At 37.5% G+C, this 21,731-nt stretch overlaps 1 protein-coding gene across 2 annotated transcripts in view; it reads right to left on the minus strand.

Annotated features, from left to right (window-relative positions):
• arhgef37 (Rho guanine nucleotide exchange factor (GEF) 37) overlaps positions 1–21,731 on the minus strand; it is a 35,533-nt gene that overhangs the window by 5,821 nt on the left and 7,981 nt on the right. The window contains exons 1-11 of one of the 2 annotated variants that reach the window (XM_033974669.2): positions 20,499–20,588; positions 11,259–11,468; positions 9,985–10,173; positions 9,607–9,736; positions 8,244–8,391; positions 6,266–6,474; positions 5,164–5,294; positions 4,164–4,268; positions 2,036–2,149; positions 1,091–1,260; positions 56–203 (exon numbers count right to left, since the gene is read on the minus strand). In XM_033974669.2, the coding sequence (XP_033830560.1) occupies positions 56–203; positions 1,091–1,260; positions 2,036–2,149; positions 4,164–4,268; positions 5,164–5,294; positions 6,266–6,474; positions 8,244–8,391; positions 9,607–9,736; positions 9,985–10,173; positions 11,259–11,459 (1,545 nt within the window). In that variant the 5' untranslated portion in view covers positions 11,460–11,468; positions 20,499–20,588. Of the gene's footprint in view, positions 1–55; positions 204–1,090; positions 1,261–2,035; positions 2,150–4,163; positions 4,269–5,163; positions 5,295–6,265; positions 6,475–8,243; positions 8,392–9,606; positions 9,737–9,984; positions 10,174–11,258; positions 11,469–20,498; positions 20,589–21,731 lie in introns of those variants that run through there. The other variant, XM_033974670.2, reaches the window with a different exon arrangement.

Raw genomic sequence — 21,731 nt, forward strand, 5'->3', positions numbered from 1 at the left:
AAAAAAAATCCTCTACGTTCATGTGAAAGATAAATGACATTAAACAGAGTTGTACCTGTGTAGCAAAGGTCTGGAAGAGCTGTGTCATGTCTGAGGCCAGGTCTCTATGTAAACAGCTGAACGTCCCCAGGAGCCTCCAGATGAGCTGCAGAGACACTGTGTTAAACCGGGGCAGCTCTGTGAGGAGGAGGGTGTTCATTGTCCTGTGGGAGGGGCAAGAGGGGGAAGAAAAATTAAAAATAAGTCAATCAAAATACAATATAATGAATATTATTATTATCATCATCATCATCATCATCATCATCATCATCATCATCATTATTATTATTAATTATTATTATTAAGTAGAAGTAGTAGTAGAAGTAATAGTAGTATGTAATGAGCCTATGCCTGTAGTCTGTATAAAACTACAGCATTGAAAAGATTACAGACTTATTGTATATTTGTCATTAACTATTGTTATAATAGTGTTGTAATTTAGTTTGAAATTCTGAGCCAGATTATTCATAAATATCTTGGTTAAATACTGTTATGGCCATATTAAAACTTTAACAACCGTTAAAAAAAATAATAAAAAGCTCTATTCGCTTTTACACCACCAGATGGCAGTAAATGCTAAGACGACTTCACATCTAGCGCCATGAAGCATGTATTTACAGGTGTTATCTCAAGTTCTTCACACTAATACAATAACAGCAGTGTAAGGTCTAGCAGAAAACACTAAATCCCAGATGGTGTTTAGTTTCAGATATGGCTCTGGCACAGCCTGTGATCTGTGCACTGAAAACCAAAATTACTCAAATGATATGTTCTGTCATGTCCTCTAATACATGCACGTGTGTAGGAGGTTAAAAATAGTGTTTTAGTCCAACTCTCTGATCCTATAATAACAGAGGCCCTGTCCTGATCGAGTGAAGTTTTATCTTCAGACAGTGTTTCACCAAGGAAAAAAATTGCAAAACAAACATAATCACAAGAGTTTGGCTCATGGCTTTGATTAGCTTTAGTCCCAGTCTAGTCCTGGTCAAGTCCCAGCCGTGAGGTTGTAGTGTGTTTTTGCAATGTGTGGTTCTAGTGTGTAGTTGTTTACTTGTACGTATTGGCTGCAGCCTGCTCCTCGTAGCTCAGGTTGCTCTTGGCTTCAATAAGCTCGTAGTCCAAAAGTTTGTCCAGTCTTTTCCGGATCAGATTCCTGGGTCCGACTAGGAGGTCCCGGAGCGCACAGAGAGGTTTGTGAATGAGGGCACGTAATCGCTTTTCCTGAACAGACAGAGAAACAGTAAACAAGGGAAAAGAGGAGACAGGAGGGAAGGATCAGAGGTCAGAGGAAAGATGTAAATAGACTCATGTAGGGCTAATACAGACTAAACTAATCAGAATTAAAAGGTCCTGTACCCAATATTTCCCATGTATTTCAGCAAAATTTGTCTTGCACCAGTACAGATATATTGTATAAATAAGTGCTTATAAACTCTTGCAGTGAATAATTATGATGCTCAGAATGCATAAGGTAAGTGCGGAATAACTTTGGACCAGTGGAAACTGTATAAAGTTCAGTTTTTTCACACTTTTAAGACAGTAAAACTCTGGTACAGCGCCTTAAAGGATAAAAATATGAATCCCACAAGTATAATAATGCATTTATTACATTCTGATTTAATAATGTCACCGTCCTTGTTATAAAAAGGTCTTTGCACATGTGTTTTAGAAGCTGTATAGACCAGATAATAATTAATTAATTATCAAAATAAAATGGAATGATTATTTTTATATCGATTAGTTATGATTATTCCCCAGTTTATACATAAAAAAAAAGTTCATCTTTCAAAGACACACTGGAATCAACCACAGACATTTGCGTTGGTGGGCAAATACTCAACCCATTAAGCCAATGCCGCTCAAAAACTAAAATCAGATCCCACACAAGTATGAGATGAGATAAAAAATACAGCCATGCACAAACACGGGCTAACCCACTTCTAAACACGAGTCCCAGTAGAGCGCAGAGTGCAGACTAAACATGCTGTGTACTCACAAACGTGGGCAGGATCCACTGTCTGAGCGCTGTGGTAATCTCTTTATAACAGACAGCCTCTCTCTGAGCGTCCATGTAGAGGTCAAACTCCTCCGTCTTATACGAGAGAAAGGCCTAACACAAACCAGCGCACACAGGGGTTAGTATCAGGACATATATTAAACACAGCAATTTAACATCTATTAAAACCTTTATTTACAGTGCAATTTCTGCAAACCTGACTCTTATTCGGCCTGGAAAAGGGCTTCCTCTTACTTGTTTCCATGGAAATATCGTTCTTTTGGCTATAACATTCTACAGTATGGGATATAACTCATCTATCCATGTTCCAAAGTATGGTTTTAACTTTCTATTTCCACTGAATCATGCAGGTGACGTGCCACATCCAGAAAGTTGGATACTGTACCTCTAAAGTGGGAATATTACGCATTATTACTTGAGCCAGTAACATTTCTTTTTTTTTTTTTGTTTGTCATATATTTTCACTCTTTAACACAGTTTTAGACTAAACTGAAGACCCACCCCTTTTTCTCCCTGGCATTTAATACTAGCTAAACAGGATATCTTGGTGTTTTATTGTTCTTTTCCTGTGTATAGTGTTATGTGTGCATTTGTTTTTTGTTTATTTATTTGACTTTTAAGTGAAGCACTTTGGTCAGCTGAAGTTATTTTAAATGTGCTCTATAAATAAACTTTATTTTTATTTTTATTTTTTTTCCCTCATAATCACCTTTAATGCCATTATTAGAACAGAAGAGAAGTATAAATTCAGTTTAGCAAATAGTGCAAACACATAGAGGAAGAATATATCAGTGGCATTGTAATTAGCATGCAAAGTTAAAATAAAATCATAATTCTTCCATCTATCCTGTACGGATCCTGTGGCATTCCATTCAGCCATTTTTCTGTGATCAAAACACTATTAACTATAATATTTAAAGGAATTGTGTGTAATATTTTTTATTTCAGATTTCATAAACATGATCTATCTGTGTCCCTAGCTATGAGGTAAACATATGCAAATCAAATACAGCTTTTACTGATAACAATTCTAATGCAAAATGAGCCTCACATGAGTCTCTCATTTAGGTTGCCAGGTTCAATTCTAAAATCCAGTTATAAATAAATAAAAGGACTCTCTGATCTGAATCCTCACTGCCTAAACCTCATGAATCAGTGCATGTGCTGCTGCAGTATATTCAAATGAGAATGAGAAAAAACCAAAAAGAAATAAAAACTAAATATATTATGCAATCCAACAGTTTCAAGTACCCACATAAATCTTGCATAGTTGTTGGATTGTAGGAAACTAAAATGTTGGTTATTGACTTGTGGTTTCTGTCAGGAATAAATATTTCCAAAGGTTAAATTTAGAGTAGAAGCACTCACAGAGACTCATGTGTTTGACTCAGGAAGTTTGAGCTCGTGACTCATTTTACAGGAGAAAAAAAACAAAAACTGTGCATTCATTTAAGCTTCTGCAGCAGCGGTCACGGCTACAGTGGAAAACCAAACGTACACTTTCCAATGTAGAGACCAAGTGTGCATTTCAGCTAGTTTTCCAGTCATAAAAAAAAGCTATAAAAATACAGTTTGAGAATTTTTCCACCCAATATTTTTTTTGCTTTTTGAGTAACAAATTGTTTAGAGGTATGAAGGAGAGGTCTGTAGCAAGAATTATTTTAGTAATCGACTAGTCAGCAATTCAGCTGCCAAGTCAAACAATAGATTTTTTACTAAATATCTGTTTTTTAACCAAATAAAGGTTGAACTATTGTGACTGAAGGTGTCGAGATAGAAGAGATTTATGAATAAACTGCATTATTCATGAAACTCAGAAACTGTTCATTAGTTTATGACATTTTGATTTAATAATGCCACTGTCAGGGAGAACATGCAAACTCCACACTGAAAGGCCAGGCACCCAGGAGTCAAACCTGGAACCTTCTTGCTGTGAGGCGTGAGCGATAGTCTCTTAAATTGTAACAGTTATTTACAGGAAGCATGCACACAACACAACGGACATCCAAACGCTACAGCCACAATCAGAGTTTCATTATCAGGAAGGAAGTCAGACTGATTACTTTGGTCCTGTCAGATTTAAAAACTTCTTGATTCAGTCAGTTACCTGTAGGTGGCTGAGGTAGGTCTCCACGTTCTCCAAAAGTTCCAGGATACATTTCTCCAAAAGGTAAAAGAATCCCTCCAGAGCGTCAAACTCCTCATCCACCAACTGTAAACACGAGGTTTTAAGCCAAACATTAAGTCAACAGTTCTCAACCTAGGGGGTCACAGGTCAATTTCAAGGAGTTGCAACATCATATTGGGGAAAAAAATCATTAAATCAAACATTTAATAACAGGCTGTTTTATCATATTGTGTTTAACCCTTTTCTCTGTTCAAAAAAGGTTGAAAACTTCTGATTTAGGTATATTTTAAAGTCCACGTGACACATTTTTATGTTTTTCTAATTACAATTGGTTTGATGTGAGAGTGTTGGTACATATTTATCATAGTTTTACATCTGTTAAGTGGCAGTTGAGAAGTACAACAATACAGGAAGTAGCACCACGTTCCAAAACAGAATAACCCCGTTACCTTTGGCATCAATGACAAAGATTCCATCCAAAGTGCAGAGACAATTTACACACAAAGAAGGCATTTTTCTTAAGGTTTAAACATATGTATTAGCTTTTTAGTGTAAATTTGATAGATTTGAACCTTTGTTTACATTATGGTTGCTAGATTTCACTTGTAGAACTACATCTACATAGAATCTGCTGCAACCATGTTTCCAACCACAACATACAATAATAAACGATCATAATTTTAGAAAAAAAAGAAAACATTTTTAGATGAAATTGAAATATAATGATGTGAAATGAGTAGTTTAATCTGTCAGAAGCACTTTTTTAAATCTACAATATTTGCAGCAATTCTTGATTAGCGCCAACACAGAAATAAACACTGTGAAATTTGGGTTTGATCTTCACAAACTTTATAAAAAACACCTTTTCTACAATCCTGCGCTGAAACAAAGTAGTATTTTTGTACTTGTCAGACTAAAATATCCTTAACAGCGTTTCATCAGTACACATCTATAAAAGGTGTAAAAATAGCATCCAAACCTTAGGAACAATGCCAGTCTCATGTTTGATCTGCTGGCTGAGGCGTGCTGTCTTCTTAAAGATGCTGTGAGTGTTCAGTCGGTTTATCATGTCTTTAATACTCAGGGTCTCTGTCTTCTTGTATTTATTAGCTGTGGAAAACAAAATGGAGGATTTATTTCAAACCAATGAGATCTTGTTAAAAATTTCTAAATGTTGGTGCAAAAAACGATGATTCTGTCTTGTCCACTTTTCTAGACACTCAAATTGTATGGTTTTATTTATATACTGACAACAGCCATTTAGATTATTAAACAGTGCTCATTAAAGATAATATGTGGGTTTTTTTTAGTTTTTTTTTTACATTTTATAAATCTGTCTGTGTCCTCAGATACAAAGTAAAAATGTTCAGATCCAATATTGATTTTGATACCAACTGTATGTATAATGTTGATTTCTTTATTAGACAAGAGACAATCAGAAAGAAGAATGAGCTCCTCACTTTGGGTTGCCAGATCCTGCGACCCAAAAGGTTTTTCTGTGTTCTTTCTATGTGACGTGTCCTCAGCTAATGGCATTCGTAGGTTTAATGGTGATTTAACAGACCTTTATAAACCAGTGGGAGTGGGATGTTACAGCGAATACATTTAAATGTGTTAAAAATAAGGTAAAAAGTCAAATTTGTGAGCTCGGCATTCAAAGTGCCCGATTTTGTCTCGTCAAAATCGCCATTATCCGTGTCGCTGCTGTTGTCTGGGAGTTCAGTGAGAATTCCTGCCTTCGCGAAAGCTCGGACCACAGTTGAGACTGATATATCAGCCCAGGCATCCATTGGCAGATTGTGGCGTATGTCACTCGGCGCTGACTACCCGTCTCCCCGTTATTACCGCTATTACTTCGGCGACGCCTCCTGACTACGGGTGTCATAATTGACCAATATTGATCCATATATAAGGCGCATCGGATTATAAGGCGCACTGTGGGTTTTTGAGAAAATTAAAGGCTTTTAGGTGCGCCTTATAGTGCGGAAAATACAGTAGTTCTGTTTTTCACGTTTTTAAGCCAGTAAAAATCTGATACAGTCCCTTCAGTATCCACATGTAACCAATTATTTGAGACTCACCGACTTCTCTGAACTCCCTGATCCTCTTGTACTCATTGATGCGACAGTTGATGTTGACAGAGGTGTGGGCGGTCTTCTCCAGAAGGGCGTACGCGGGGTGGGAGGGGTCTGTGTGCTTTAGGATGGTCTGGAGGAGCAGAGGATAACGCGCGATCCTCTGCACCGGCATCACCAAGAAGAAACTCAGAGAGGACGCCTTCAACTCCGGACTGAAGGGAGAGAGAACAAATGCGTTTATATTTTGCAAAATAAAGATAGGACGATATGAAAATGATGCAATTAACTCATACCATCAAGTACCATGTTAATCTATATATACATAACCAAGCACACTTCAAGGAATTTGTGTCCACCTTTAGTTGAAATGGCTTGAATTCAACATATTGCAGCGTTCTGGTGTAGGGCAACGAACCAAATTTATTTTGGTTGTATTTTATTAAAGATTAAAAATGCCTTACTTTACTTTACTTTGACAAACTTTTATTTAAATTTTATTTATTTATTTTTTATTGATTTTATTATACATCTGTTGTCTACTTTATGTAATTACTTTGTATACTGATTCAATTATTATCATCATCATCATCTATTTATTTATTTATTTAATTTTTTGCTTTACCTATTAAAAACGTTAACAAAAAAGATTTAAAAAAATAAATAAATAAATAATTTAAATGCCCAAAATTTACTAAGATGGACAGGTTTAACATTCCAGGCAAAACAATAACATCTCCACTGAGACAAGAAGGTGGTTGACCATATTAATAAAAAAGTTCCACAGCGCATCTTTATTCTGGATTTGAGTAGTTTGGACAAGGTTAGATTTAAATGCTTATATAACAGAACTGTCAATAGAATCAATAGTTTACTCCCATTTAAAGTGTGTGAGAAATCTATGTAGTGGTCTGCATGTGCACTATTTGAGTTGAAACCATCAAATCAGGTCAGACACACTCAGGTAAAAGCAGTTTCAGTTCATTGCCCTAGTGATCTTATTGTTATGTGAATGGTATTACAAACTACAGAAGTTCACTAATGCCTTATAATGAAAATGGTAAAGCAGGAACCAAAACAAACAAACAAATGACGAATGCGTGCCGTAATAGTAATAAACTAAAGGTGACTGTTCCACATATATCAGTAGTTTTCTAAATGACGCAAGTGTATTGCATGTGTTCAAAGTTCAGTCCCACAGCCTTAGACCTGTTTGCAGAAGAATGAAATATAAAAACAATCCCCAGGTGTGGCAGAGGGAGTAGGAGCAGTACAGTACAATGTGTAACTTTCATAGTAAGAGGTTCTCCAAGGATACTGCTTTGCCTGGAATGTTCCACAGTATGACATTAAATATATCCAACTAGCTTTTATTTCATTACAGTTTTTTTAATTTCTTCAAAGTACCTTCAAAAGACCTGGTGGTGCCAATTAAAGATAAATATGTTTAAAGAGGGGGTATTAGACTCTGTGGGGTGTTAACTGCAAACAAATAACATATTTAGATCACAGTGTTATCTTTTATTGTTTTGAAAATGCTTTATTCACTCGACAACAAACATATTAACATGTTTGACAAGTTTCACTTTTCACTTTCACTTTTCACGTTCTGAGTCCCGCTTCCTTTTGCTCCCCGCGTTAAGTCACTTCAGAGCGATATCACAACACAAGCAGTGTGCATCACATGGATGGAACATTATAACATGGTACAAAGTTGCAAACAGTTGATCTTGCATAATACCCTCTCTTTAATGCCATTCTGTGGAGCATTCCCCTTCGACCCCCTTCACAAACATTGGCTCAGATTTATATTCATGCCATCTCTACCTTACCGTTCGGCTAACATAAACTTGATGAATTACCAATTATCAGTGTTGCCAAGGGAGAATAATATTGGATTATGGTGCATTCCAGTCATCCTTGGAGGTCAGATCTAATGAACAGCATGTAATTTAATACATAATTGAATATAGTTTTAACTTACGCAGAGCTCTTGAGGACTTTGACGACCTGGTCCCACAGCGCCTCCTTCTGTTTGCAGTTGACCTCCCACGTGGTCACCTGGTTGTAGTTGGACAGATATTCTTTATAGGCCATTTCCATGTCTGAGGAGAGGCTGAGGAAGGCGTTACCTGTCAGGGATACAAGGCATAGGACAGGATCAGCTAGTTAGACTACTATTAAAAGAGAAATAAGGTATTTGTCCATTTTGTTTCTAGACCTCAAACCGTTTGGCACATCTGTAGTATTTACCCGCATGGCGTTTCGTGAATGTGCAAAGCTTTAAAGAACACATATTATGGCTGTCTTTAGCTTCAATTGTGTCATAACGTTGTTCCCTCATCAAAAACATATCTGACATTGCATTTTACTTTATTCATGCTTGTTTGATGAATCCTTGTAAGTCAGCTCCTTGTAAGACCGATAAAAACATGCAATTTTGAATTTTTTGTGATGCACCTATTTGAAGTTCTCCTGTGCTGTTTAAGTCCATAAATCAACATCTCAATATATCTGCCGTCAAATTGCTTTCATTACAATTCCATGCTTCTTTTTGCATGTTGAAAAAAGTTGCTAACTCGGGTTTGTTATGCAATTTTGGAGTTCCATATAAATCCTTTGGGAAACAAGTAAATGTACTTTATAAACCCCATAGGAAAGACTGTGCTCTGGTTTTGACCCATTCTCTGTCAAGTTCAACCCAGGATCCCTTCTCTACATCTGAGTGAACGTTACGATAAGGAGTACCTAGCTGGAAGACTTCCCCATTATGCACTTTTGTTGGCATGCATTAGTCTACAGAGTGTGTTTAATGCTGCATGAATCTTGTTCCAATCTCAAAAACAAAGCTGAAGTGATGTTTGCTTCCTGTGTTCAAAGAGTATTGGGTGACAAGAGAACAAGAGAAGTGTGACCGACACCAAACCCACTTCCTGAATGAACATGGGGTACATGGAAATATTATACAGAATAAAACAGTACATTCATGCATCCTAGAATGTTTTTTTTTTTCCTTTGAGCTAGTTCTATCTGTATAAATCTTGGCTTGAACGGGTTAGAATACTCATTTAATATAATAAACATCATTATATTTACAATTTTACAAAAAATCTTGCCTAGTTTTCCTATGTTTGACCATCTTGAAGACGTTTATAGTTCTACTTCCTGGTTGGACATGGGCAGCTGCTTCTTTAACAATTAACTATAGCATCTATCCTGTAAACAAAGGCCAACTATCAGGTATAAATGTGGACTCGACCAAAACAAATCTAGGACTAAACCAGGCCTAGAAGAGGGCAGTGCTCCACAGAGAATTATTGGCTAAATGTACGGAAGGTGGGTCTTACAGAAGTTCTGGAGGAAGTTAGGGTCTCTGGGCTGGAGTTGGTCCTGGTCCACAGAGTCAAGGAGTCGACTGGTCACAGAGACCACCTCAGGCAGATGCTCGAACAGACAGTCCACGTTTACAAGGGGAGGCTGGAAGAGGCAAATATATTACACTTAAGTTTATTCAGGAAGAGAAATAAAAAAAAAAAAAAACTTGTAGCAGACATTAGACCCTTCCAAGAGTAACGTAATGGAGTATGCTAGTATCACCACAATGAAGAAAGTGTGACACGAGGTAAGATATCTTGGTTAAATAATGGTTAAAATCTGGTCAAATTGATATGTGCAAGAATAGTATTGCACATATTAAACATTAAACACAACCCTCCTCTTTATACCTGTATTTTGAGCAGGTTTTCCCGGATGAATCCAGAGCTCAGTTGTAACATTCGGAGGTAGTTTCGTTCCGACTCGAGCAGTTCCTGAAGAGCCAGATTCTGTCTCTGAGCTTGGATCTCCTGGGATTTCTCCTCTTCACTTTTCCTCTGGACTTCATCGCTCTGCTCCTTCAGCTCGATAAAACTGTCCTGAGGGTAGAGATTACACAATGTCAAAATTTGGTGTTACAATATGTGTGAAAAGAAAACATGTGGTTTTAAAATTATCATCTAATCCATCATCTAATCCATCTTTATTAATACAGGAAGTGCTCCACTGTGTTTTTAAACTGCATACACTTTCACTAGAATCATTTGTGTAATTTCAGTCCTGGAATTGCCAATCTCTACTGAACAAAAGGTAAAAAGGAGCTGTTAACTTGAAAACTACCACTTCAGCAGAGTATTTTGGGCTTTAGAGATGTAGACAGACTAATAATAAAGGGATACTCAAACATGTGTGAGTGAAACAAAACACAACCCCAGGTATGTTTTTGATGAAGTATAACAACCTTCTAACGTGGCTTAAAGGTCACAAGAATCCAATTGGTATAATATAGGACCTTTAACCCACATACGTTTCCAACAGTCATATTCTGTCAAGGTCTATTTCTATAGCCGCGTGTCCTGAGGCTGAGCGACAGATGTAACTGCCATTGTTAATATGCTTCTCCTAAAACAACCAGGAACTTACACATTCAAGTCACTTTAACAGTATGCACTGATGGGAGGGGCATGAAAACGGCTACAAAAATATATATTTGTTCATATTTCTTTATTTTTTCCTTTGCAGTGTTATTGGTTTGACTGGAATGCTCTAAAGCTTAATATTAAACTATCTACAATATATGATTTATGTTGCTAATAATACCTGCATTAAAATACATGCATTGTAAGAAAGCATGTTTTCCAAGCATGCACATCTCTCCACAGACCTGACCTGTAATTTGGCCTAGAAGCATCACCTGCTTGTGGTCCATGGAGATAATGTTTCAAGTTTAATGCCATACTGTGGAACAATCAACACAAAGCAATGGCAAGCAGGTGTATTCCTTTAAAAATGGGTTTAAATAAGTGGTTATTTTTGTATTTTGAAAGTATGAATAAAAATCAAATGAGGTGAGATGTGATAATCAATAAAAAAAAAATAATAATAAAAACCAATACAACTTGCATATACCAATGCAACTTCTTTCTGATTTAAAGTCTTAAACGTGTCCCGTTGCTGTGGTTACCTGTGAGCAGATACTCATGTTCAACACGGAGGAGTTGCAGTCCAGCAGGTCTGAGCTCTCGTCCGATCCCACAAAAAAGTCGTCGTCTTCGGGGCTAAACAGATCGTCCAACTGGGTGTGGTCATGGAGCAGGTCGGGCATCATGGGCCGGTCCAGAGGCAGGAGGAGGGTGGGGGGCTGGGGCCGCGGGGGCACCTCCATGATGGGTCACTGAGGGGAGAGAGGGGTAACGTTCAGAGGTTGTCAAACACTGTCACCTACTTTGACCAAAACAAAAGTAAATTAGAGGCAGACTGGATATATATGGGTTGGCAGATATCTCGGGCTGATATTTGCACTTTTTAATGCATCGGTGAAAAACACATCGGGAAAGCCTGATGCACTTGTGCTAAAACACTCAACGATGCAAGTTTTCAACACCTGTCTGTAGAAAATATAAATGCATACACACACAAAGCAGTAAGTAAGTAACATATAGATTTACATTATATCAGTGAGAATGTTTCTGGTAGGAACAATCATTTCAACTCTTATAGGTTTGTGGTAAAAAGGGCCATGGGCGTGTTTGTAGTAAATGTACACTGCAGAATTTGGAGAAAAATGATCAAAATCAGCCTAAAAATATGGGCAGAGCTTATCGGCCATCAGTTTGTCAGGATTCTAAACAATTGGTAGTGGCATCAGCGGTGAAAAAAACTCATATTGGTCAATCTCTAAACATAACAGAATACATTGTGAACCTACAGAGCACACAAGGGACCTTTGTGATTTTTTTAAAAAGGGGGTTATTGTATGCTCTTAAGTTAGTAAGTCACACTGTTGCGTTATAAAAGTGCACCCTCGAGTTTCAAAGTCAGGCGCGAGAGTTCGTAAAATGATTGTGTGCAGCTATTGTACAAGGCTACTGTCAAGCAGCGGCAGTGGAGGGGGGTAATCCAACTCTACCTCACAACCTTGAACTTATTTTCACAACAACATATCGATAGATGAGCAGATATATCAGGTTTAGTTTGAATTGCATATGACAGGTATTCATGTTTTTCCAATTTGGTTTGGTGGGAGACTAGTATTTATAAAAGTTAAGTGTCAGTCTGTGGAGTAAAAAAAATAAAAAAATACAAAAATATAGGAAGTAGCAATGAGTTTTAAACTTCATACCTCAACCCATGTCATCAACTGTCGTTAATTCCATCCAACATGCAGCGACAATTTACACTCTGGCAGTTTCATTTCACAAAATAAAAGGTAGTTTCAATGAACAAAATAAAAAGGTCATGGCATCCATTTCCATCAGTCTAATCAGAGCTATTGTGCGACTTAGGTGGACGTAAAGAAGCATTCACTCCGAGAGCAGTGCTTGGGCTGGTGTGAACTCAACAGTCACACTCTGGACCACAGTAAATGGCTGGTCTGAGAGCATGTGAACAAGGCTGACCATGGGCCTACCTACACAGGCCGCCGTGACAGTAAAAATGGTTGGAATTGGACAAAAAGGTGTGTAAGAATGGGCACTGTAGAGTTGCTGTTTGGCACTCTCGCCTGATGATTGTGAGCCTGGGTCTGTGTGTGTGTCGTTAAAAAAAAATTTTCTCCTCTGCCAGGTGAAAAAAAAGACCAGTGTGTATAGGGGACGTGAGCGTGTGTGCGCATATTCACGGAGCTCTGTCCCTTAAAGCATGTTGGAAATCCGTTTGACGATCAGCTGATGGACTCCCACGTGCCTCATGATGCACTATTGAGGTAAATAATGTGCAGTTTGAACAAGACCGACCCAAAAGTAAAGTAAAGCAAACTAAATCTAATGGTCCACATGTGTGAAAATGACCTTGGACGAGTTTAAGTATTGTTTTTGTCACTTCTTTTGAGTAGATCATCTCATTCACAAACAGAAGGAAGTGACCTAACGGCACATAATCACATGATAACTGCATGTGTGAAGCTTTGCGTGTCATTGGGTCAAATACACACAATTAGAGGTGGTTAGTTTAAACGTTTAATGACAGCACAGAAAAATAACACATAGCTCCCCTCTAGTACAAAAAACAAGCCCCAACGGTAAATATTGACCTCCAAAGATTATTGTTCCATTTCTCATGTATTGGACAATATAGGAATTACTGTGGTTAGGCAAGGACTAAACCAGGACTAGAACAGGGCCAAACCAAGTCTACATCATGACTAACCCAGGGCCAAACCAGGACAAGTGTAAACACAGTCTAAGTATATGTAATATGGAAGTCCGCTCTGTAATTGGATCTAACAGGACCTCTACTTCAGAGTCTGAGGTGAGACATGTGACGCTGCAGAGTGAAACAGCAGGAGCAGAGCAGAGCAAATACAGCTGTGTCCAACCCCACTGTGAACACCAACGCTGGAGTGCTCTATCAGAGGAGAGAGGAGGAGAGAGGAGGAGTGTTTGTCAAAGAACTGCTCTGGAAATGCATTTGGCATAGATGGAGATGAAAGGCGACATAAACTAAAATAACCTTTTATAACATTTCGAATTTGTGTGTTCGACCCTAAGACGCCTAAAACTTCTAAGCAGTTATCCTCTGATTATAAACATGCCATCAGGTCACTCCTTCCTCTGTTTGTGAATGGCATTAAAGCAATATTGAGTCAAATAAAAAAAATAGTATACGTCCAGGTGTGGTTATAAAGGAGAATTGTGGAACTTTTCTGATGGAATGTACGCTACCTGCTTGTCTCCATGGAGAGGTTTGTGCTTTGCCGGAAATGTTCTACAGCACGGGTGTCCAAACTTTTCTCATTAAGGGCCACATATAAAAACACAGACAAAGCTGAGGGGCAATCGAGGGCCATAGACTCGTCGCCAGTACAGTGAATACTTCAAATCTGCGTTATTACTACAAGTTAGACTGAACCACTAGACGTTTATTCATGCTTACATACTCTGTGGGACACATTAAATATTTGATATGGGCTTGTTAAAGTAGATTTTCAGAAATGTACAGTAAAAAGTATTGTTTAAGGTAATATGGGCCAATTCATGTGTAAGCTTGAGGGCCAAGAAAAATTGGTCTGAGGGCCGCATTTGGTTCCCGGAGCACAGTTTGGGCATGCCTGTTCTACAGTACGGCACTACACCTACTTCTGAAAGGAATACCTCAAAAGCATTTTACTATGAGTGGGGTTGCCTCTCCACAGATCTACCTGCTTGTCTCTATGGAGATAAATAGGTTTAATGGTTTACTGTGGAACTTTCTAAACAAAGTATTAACATCTTCAAGTAGACTATATAGCATTGAAATTATGTAATTTAGCTTTTAAAATTCTCAGTATTATGTTTTAGCTTTTAGGGTTATATTGTGATCTGAATAATCTCGGTCACAGAAAAAACAAATTATCTTGACATTCACAAAAATTTTATTATTTGACAAAAAAGAGATGAGGGACAGTAAAAAATAACACAAATACATCTAAATAAATTTGTCCAGAGTTTGACAGGTGCAGAGTCAGATGATGTTCTTTAGGGTTTTGGGGCCCCATGCAGTCGCCCTACAGGACACCACTGAGCTAAACCGCTAACGCCGCTAATGCTACAGCGGCAATTAGCCTGGACACGCCTCTACTGGGCACGCTCAGTAAATCTACCCCTGAAGTTTTGACAGTTGTGATTAGTCTGTCTGCTGTGGGGTGTAAGACTTGTAAGGCATGAGTGATTCAAAAGAAACAACTTTCTCTTCACAGTTCATGCCAAAAAAGGAGCAGACTTGTCGGGTTTTATTTCAAATTCAGCAGTGAGTCAAGGGCAAGTTTAAAAGCATTGCACAAAAATATTACATTTTGCTTATTTTGTACACTTTATATGTTATACATGTGTTTCCTCTTCAAAACCATACCCAGAGTTTTGTTTTATTTCATTCACACATTACAAACCCTGCACATTTAGGCTGAGTTCTTCTCTCAAACAGAAAACACTCTGTTCCACCTTGTGATGTCATACAGTAATATTGTTAAACTCCATATACTTTCACTAGAATCATTTGGATAATTTCAGCTCTGGAATTGCCAGTCTCTACTGAATAAAAGGTAAAAGGTAATTCTTCGTGAAAACTACCACTTCATGACATCACAAGGTGGAACAGAGCATTTTGCGCTTTGGAGATGTAAACAAACTAATAATAAGGGTTACTCAAACATTTGTGAATGAAGCAAAAGACAACTCCAGGGATGTTTTTGAGGAGGTAACATCATTCTAACGTGTCCTAAAGCTCACAGGAGTCAATTTTGTGTAATATAGGACCTTTAATGCAAGTTTATTTAACCAGTCACAGAACTCTCACTTTTTGGGATACCACCAACGGTTAAATTAAATAAAACATTTGGTTATCTATAGCTGGTCCTTTTCAAACTGTGACCCATAGCCCTTTATAAAATCATAAAACAAATGAAAAACATGCATATATCCATCTTTAAAACTATTCACAACTATTAAATGTGAACAGACTTAATATGACTAACCTAAAGACTCCCTGTCCTTCTCCTGTTGTGTCTCTCCTGTATAATCCGTATAATCACAAGACCACTGCCCTTCGCCCTCTGACCTCTGCGCCTCAAACCTGACCTTCTTTCAGAGCATCTATTTTAGCCTCCGTTCAAATCAAAGTGACGCGGCTCGTCCGCTTTTCAATCCTCATTCATGTCAAATGCACAAAACTGACAACCCAGAGACCAGAGGAAACGCACAGAGGCACACAGAGAGAGCTGTACTATATGTTTAGCTTCAGGTCATTTTAAGACTATTTCTATTTTTCAAGTAAATATATTATTGTTAATGGGATGAGATGCAGTTTTTACAAGACGAGACGAGACAAGAATGAGTCCGCAACATTTTGACACAATTTATGATAAATAAATTTTGAGGTCAAGTTGATTTTTGAATCATGGATTCTCAATACAACTCACCAGTGTCCAACCTACTTTTTCTCCAAGGCAACAATCTCACGGGATCATTTTCCTCATGTGCACAATCCTGAAGCAATTTTATCTCACCAGATCGAGACCCATCCATAACTCTTATTGAAAATCTAAAACATGATCGTTCAGTTTTTAAAATAGACCAAATATTTTTGTTTATTTATTTTTTTAATTTTTTTTATTTTTTACCAAGAACTGCTTGGTAGTATAAAAAGCCAAGAAAGACATTTGCCAAATATATAACAGTTTCAGGTGATACCATAAACCACCATTTACTACATAAATTCTGGTGCTGCAACTAATTCTGTAACTATAAAAAGCACTAAAATCCAATTCTATTTAAATACAATGGTTTGACATAATGTTAATAAAGTCACTTTACGAGTTTGTGCTTCACATTCTGATGCTGCTGAAGCCTCTAGGCACATTCACACATGTGAAGTGAAAGAAGTGTCTTGCTCAAAGACACAAGAACAAAAGCTGATGTAGCTATTAGGAAATCAGATCGTGAACAATAAGCTAAACGACTCCACCTGCTGCTGACTGTAAAACTCTTTTATAACTCACTCACAAAGGAAGTTATAAAAGCACGTCAAATTTTCCAAAAGTACATTTTTACTGTAGGGAACTGTCACTAAGACGGCATAATGACTGGGTTTCAGTCACATGACATTTTCCAGTTATGGACACCATTTATGTCTAAAATATATATTTTGTTATAAAGTTCCATCACTTTAAACCTATGAAAACATAGCAGACAGATCAGCAACTAGGATTTGATATTGAAGCTATCTCCATGGCGATGTCACTGCATTGCCTACAAAATATGGCTTTAAAAACATTTATCCCCATGAACAAAAGCACATGAGACCACCAAGACAAGTTACAGGCTTTGAGCTCATAGTGTTTTTTGGACCTTGAGGCACAGTGGGTTTCACATATAAAGCAAATATGAGGTGGCACCTCTCCTGCATGATTAAAATAGAAAGTTAAAACCATACTATTCTCCATAGAGATGGATACGCTTTATACCATAGTGCTGAAGATTACAACCAAAGGAACAACATTTCCATGAAGATGAGCTGGAACAGACCCTCAAGCCAAATAAGAGTCGGGTTTGTGGAGAGGCAAGCCTGCTCAGAGTAAGAATGCATGTTTTTCTATGAGTAATAAAAACAACCAACGAAAAATACATGATTTTATTACAGTCTATTTTGGGCTAAAGGTTACGTAATGTTGCTTTAACTACACAGACTATAATAATTGTCATTTTCTGTTATGTTTTGTCTGCTGTAATAGTTTTGTTGAGTGAAGTCATGGCTCAGAAATGTGCCCCGTTCACATATTGTTGCGGTGTTAAGGAGGAGCAGCTCGTGTCTGGAATGAAGCAGGGCAACTTTAAATACTGCAGCATCACCTCAGCGTCAGGTTTGGGCTCAGGCTTAATCCACTGATTTAGTCACCCTGGACACAACTATTATCCAAGAACAGGTTTCCATTGGGTGGCACTGAAATGAGTAGTGCTGTGACCTACTCATACTAACCACGGAGCTCAAAACTACTGGGTTTCAGACAAGGTCACTACATTCTATAGGCTAATACTATTTAATACAGATGAGGTGTGGTTAAAATGCAGGTTTTTCTTGTACCACAGTGAGTTCTAGGGTCTAATCAGAAATAGAAATTATTAGGTTCAGCATGTGTGAATTTACCTTTTGGATATTTCATGGCAAAGTACAATGCAATCAATAGGGAAAATCCATAGTAACAGTACATTTTTGATCATTATTAAATTATCAGGCATGGAGAACAGAAAAATGGTTACAAAGGACTAATCAATGAAATCTAAAAAAGGTCTAAGGTGAAAAAAAATCAAATAAATTTGTAAAAAATATGACTTTAAAAGGTGAACTATATGGATTTTTTTCTGGTGGATGGTCTGCTACTTGCTTGTCTCCATGGATCTTAATTTTGTTTTGTTTTTTTAACGTTTCATAGTATGGCATTAAATCTATCTATCTCAAAATAGACAAGCAAATGACATCACAGTGTCGCCTTTTTAATTTAATAAATTAAAGATAGATATATTTAATTCAATATTGTGGAACATCCCAGTCAAAGCACTAACATCTCCATGGTGTACCTTTCACCAGAAAAGTTGCATAGTGCTACTACAACCTCTACTACAGCAACTTCTACTGCTTGAACTACTCCTACTACTAATGCTATTACAACTTCTACTATAGTGACTGCGACTACTACAGCTACTACAACAACAACAACTACTGCTAATACTATGACTACTACAACAACTACTACTAATACTACGACTACTACAGCTACTACAACAACTACTGCTAATACTACAACTACTACAACAACTCTTACTACTACTGCGACTGCTACTACTACTGCGTACTACTACAACTTCTACTATAGCGACTGATTACTACTGCTACTGCAACTACAATAACTATTACTACTACAGTGACAACTACTAGTGCTACTACAACTTCTACTATAGCGACTGCGACTACTACAGCTACAACAACAACGACAACAACGACAACTACTACTGCATACTACTACTGCTGTGACTACTATTCCTACTGCACCAACTACTACTTTTGCGACTACTACTTTTACTGCGACTACTACTCGGTTGCTAAATCTGTGATCAGAACAGTGGCATCACAAAAATTATTTAAAAACGCTCAAATGTCCAAGTGAACTTTAAAAATCCCCATGTGAAAAAAGCAGTCATCAGATTTATTCCACACACAGCCAATGTGAATATTTGTAGAAGTAGGAGCGCGTTTCAGGAGTAGGAGCACGCTTCAGGAGTAGGAGTGTGACAGCCCCACTCTGCTGTAAGTGAAAGCAGCTGTTGCTAATGAGAGCTAGCATTAGCATTAGCCGTGTTTTGACACAAGTGCAGCAGTCAGCAGCATTCATTCACAGAACAGAGGGCTTTTGTTTTCACTCCAGTCAGGGATTTCCATTGTCCTCTCTCAGTCTGAGCGGAGGGCTCTGGGGTTTAGGGTTTAGGGGTTTGGACAGTCGGATGGCACCAGAGCAAAAGAACCAATCTGCTCTGGTAAAAACAAATTGGTCAACTAGCTCAATTAATTTGTCGAATCATATCAAAATAATGTTTCAAAGTCTCAAGCAGAGTGGCCAAAAATGTACTTAAGAAAGACTGTTGCTACTTTAAAATAATATTACTGAAGTAGAAGTACAAATTAGAGGTAAACTTATTAGTCTAAGAAATTGGGAGAGTAGGTAAATACACAAAATCTTTACATCTATGATTCCATCCTCAAACCCAAAGCAATCAAAAAGAAACAAAAGCGAATAGGAGGGCCATTAAAGGGTGAATAGGGCCATTAAAGGCTGCAACTGGAGAACTGAAGAAGTGGCTTGGATGAGCAGCGAAACGTCATCACTCCTACAACGAACTATCCAGTTGACAGATTTAAACTTCGTCTTTTGCTACACAAAATCTTCAAAATTATCAAATAGACAATAAAAATGAGAAAAAACACAATCATATCTGAAAGAACAGCTCAAGTAACAAGAATGTTTCGTTTAAATAATCAATGTTACACCAATGTCTCCATATAAATTCAAGGTGGGTGTTCCAGTGGGTGTTCCAGTAACTTGTGTTGTTGGAATGTTCCACAGTATGGCATTAAGCAAATCTTCTCTTCCATGTATTCAGTTGCAGAGGTGTTTGCAAAAGAACGCCTTGAAAAACATGCGCTGTTATTACGAGTGGGATCGCCTCTTCACAGATCTGACGTGTCACTTGGCAATTAGTCAATTAACTGTTGCAGCTCTAATTGTAGCTACAAAAACATCCTCATTATATTTTGATAATTGCACTCGTTATCTGGACTATGCAACTTTAAAACACTGCGCTAAAAACTGCTGAGCGTAATAGAAACAAGTTTAATGCCATACTGTGGAACATTCAAAGCAAAGTTAGTTGATTCTTCGGCAAAAGTTACAGTCTGCATTTAATTAGAAGAGGAAACAAGCAAATGGTGTTACTTATTCAACTTTTCAGAACAATTACTTTACCATTTTAGCGTAAAAAAAAGTTTGCATCGCACGGACGAAGTTACACTAAAAACAAATCAAATCAAGTCAAGATAAGTCGAAGTAGTAGGTTAACTCGGATGAAAACACGAGAAATACTGCAAAATACACTATAAACTACATAATACTACCAACAGATGAAGACACAGTATACAGTAAAAACAAAAAAAGTTGAATATTAATACTAGTTTCTTTTACCTGATAGAAAAAGTCCACCTCATTTTGTCGGTCTTAAAAAGCTGCGTCTTAATGTCCTAACTCCCGAGCGTGGTTTGAGTGACTAAACAGTGGTGCGGAAAAGTGCAGATATAGTGGTCCTGTCTGTACCATGTGGAAACAGAGCGGTCCCTCCCTTCAGCTCCTGTGGTTTTGAGTTTTTATAAACACAGAGACAGACACAGAGCCCCCCCTTTTCTCTCCAACTCTTTAACATAAAACTGTACCTCCTTCCCTCCAAACGGGAACTCCCTGTGACTCACATCTGGGTATGACATTTCACATCAGGAGACGGGGGGACAGACAGGGTTATAAGAAGGTAGGCATGGGTAGGCCTGTCGAACGATGAACGATAATACTGAAACCAAACCATAAGGCAGAATTAGCCCCCAAACAGTATTCTAAATGTATAAAAATATGAACTGCAATAAATGGATGACAGAATGCAACACTTTAGTTAGTTTGTGTCTATAATGAGTCATAGAAGTTCATAATTCAACTTTCTACAGCTCAAATCTGATCATAGTACAGAAAAATAACCAAACATTGCAGACTACTACAAAGAAAAAGTACCCAAGATAAATACTGACCACCAAAAATGATTGTCCTATCCATCATCTATTGAAGAATAAGTAAATATAGTAATGTTCTAGACTGGGGAACATATACGGTTAAAAGAAGTTAAGCATGGAACGGTGTTGAAATTTGGTGTCACAATTATCACAGCCAAAATAACTGTGATTAAGGATTGTATCACAATAATTATTAAAGTTGCTGACAGTTTAAAAATGTTCTAGATATGAATAATAATAATCATTTTAATATTATGAATAAGTTCTATATTTAAGCAACTGTTATAGTATTGTACTTTGGTATAAGTGAAAACAACAATGATCTAGAAGAGACTATTAATGGGGGAGTTAGTGTTTTTTTTAATCCATCCATCAAAGACTTCCCTCACCTCAGACACATCATCCAGCTCCTCCGGTGGGACCCCAAGGTGTTAAATTAAATTATTGTTTCCCATACTTTTGTAATTTTTGGTCATTTCAGTTTAGTGTGCAAATACAAGTCGGGGTAAATGTTAGGGCTAAACGATTTGGGAAAAATATCCAACTGATTTTCCTGGCTATTATTCAAACTGCCATTAGAATTCTGTTCAAATTTCATATGTTAAACATGTCCAGAAGAAATGACAAAAAGGTTAGAATATGA

Source organism: Periophthalmus magnuspinnatus, chromosome 10, assembly GCF_009829125.3.
Source record: "Periophthalmus magnuspinnatus isolate fPerMag1 chromosome 10, fPerMag1.2.pri, whole genome shotgun sequence".
Taxonomy (NCBI): Eukaryota; Metazoa; Chordata; class Actinopteri; order Gobiiformes; family Gobiidae; genus Periophthalmus; species Periophthalmus magnuspinnatus.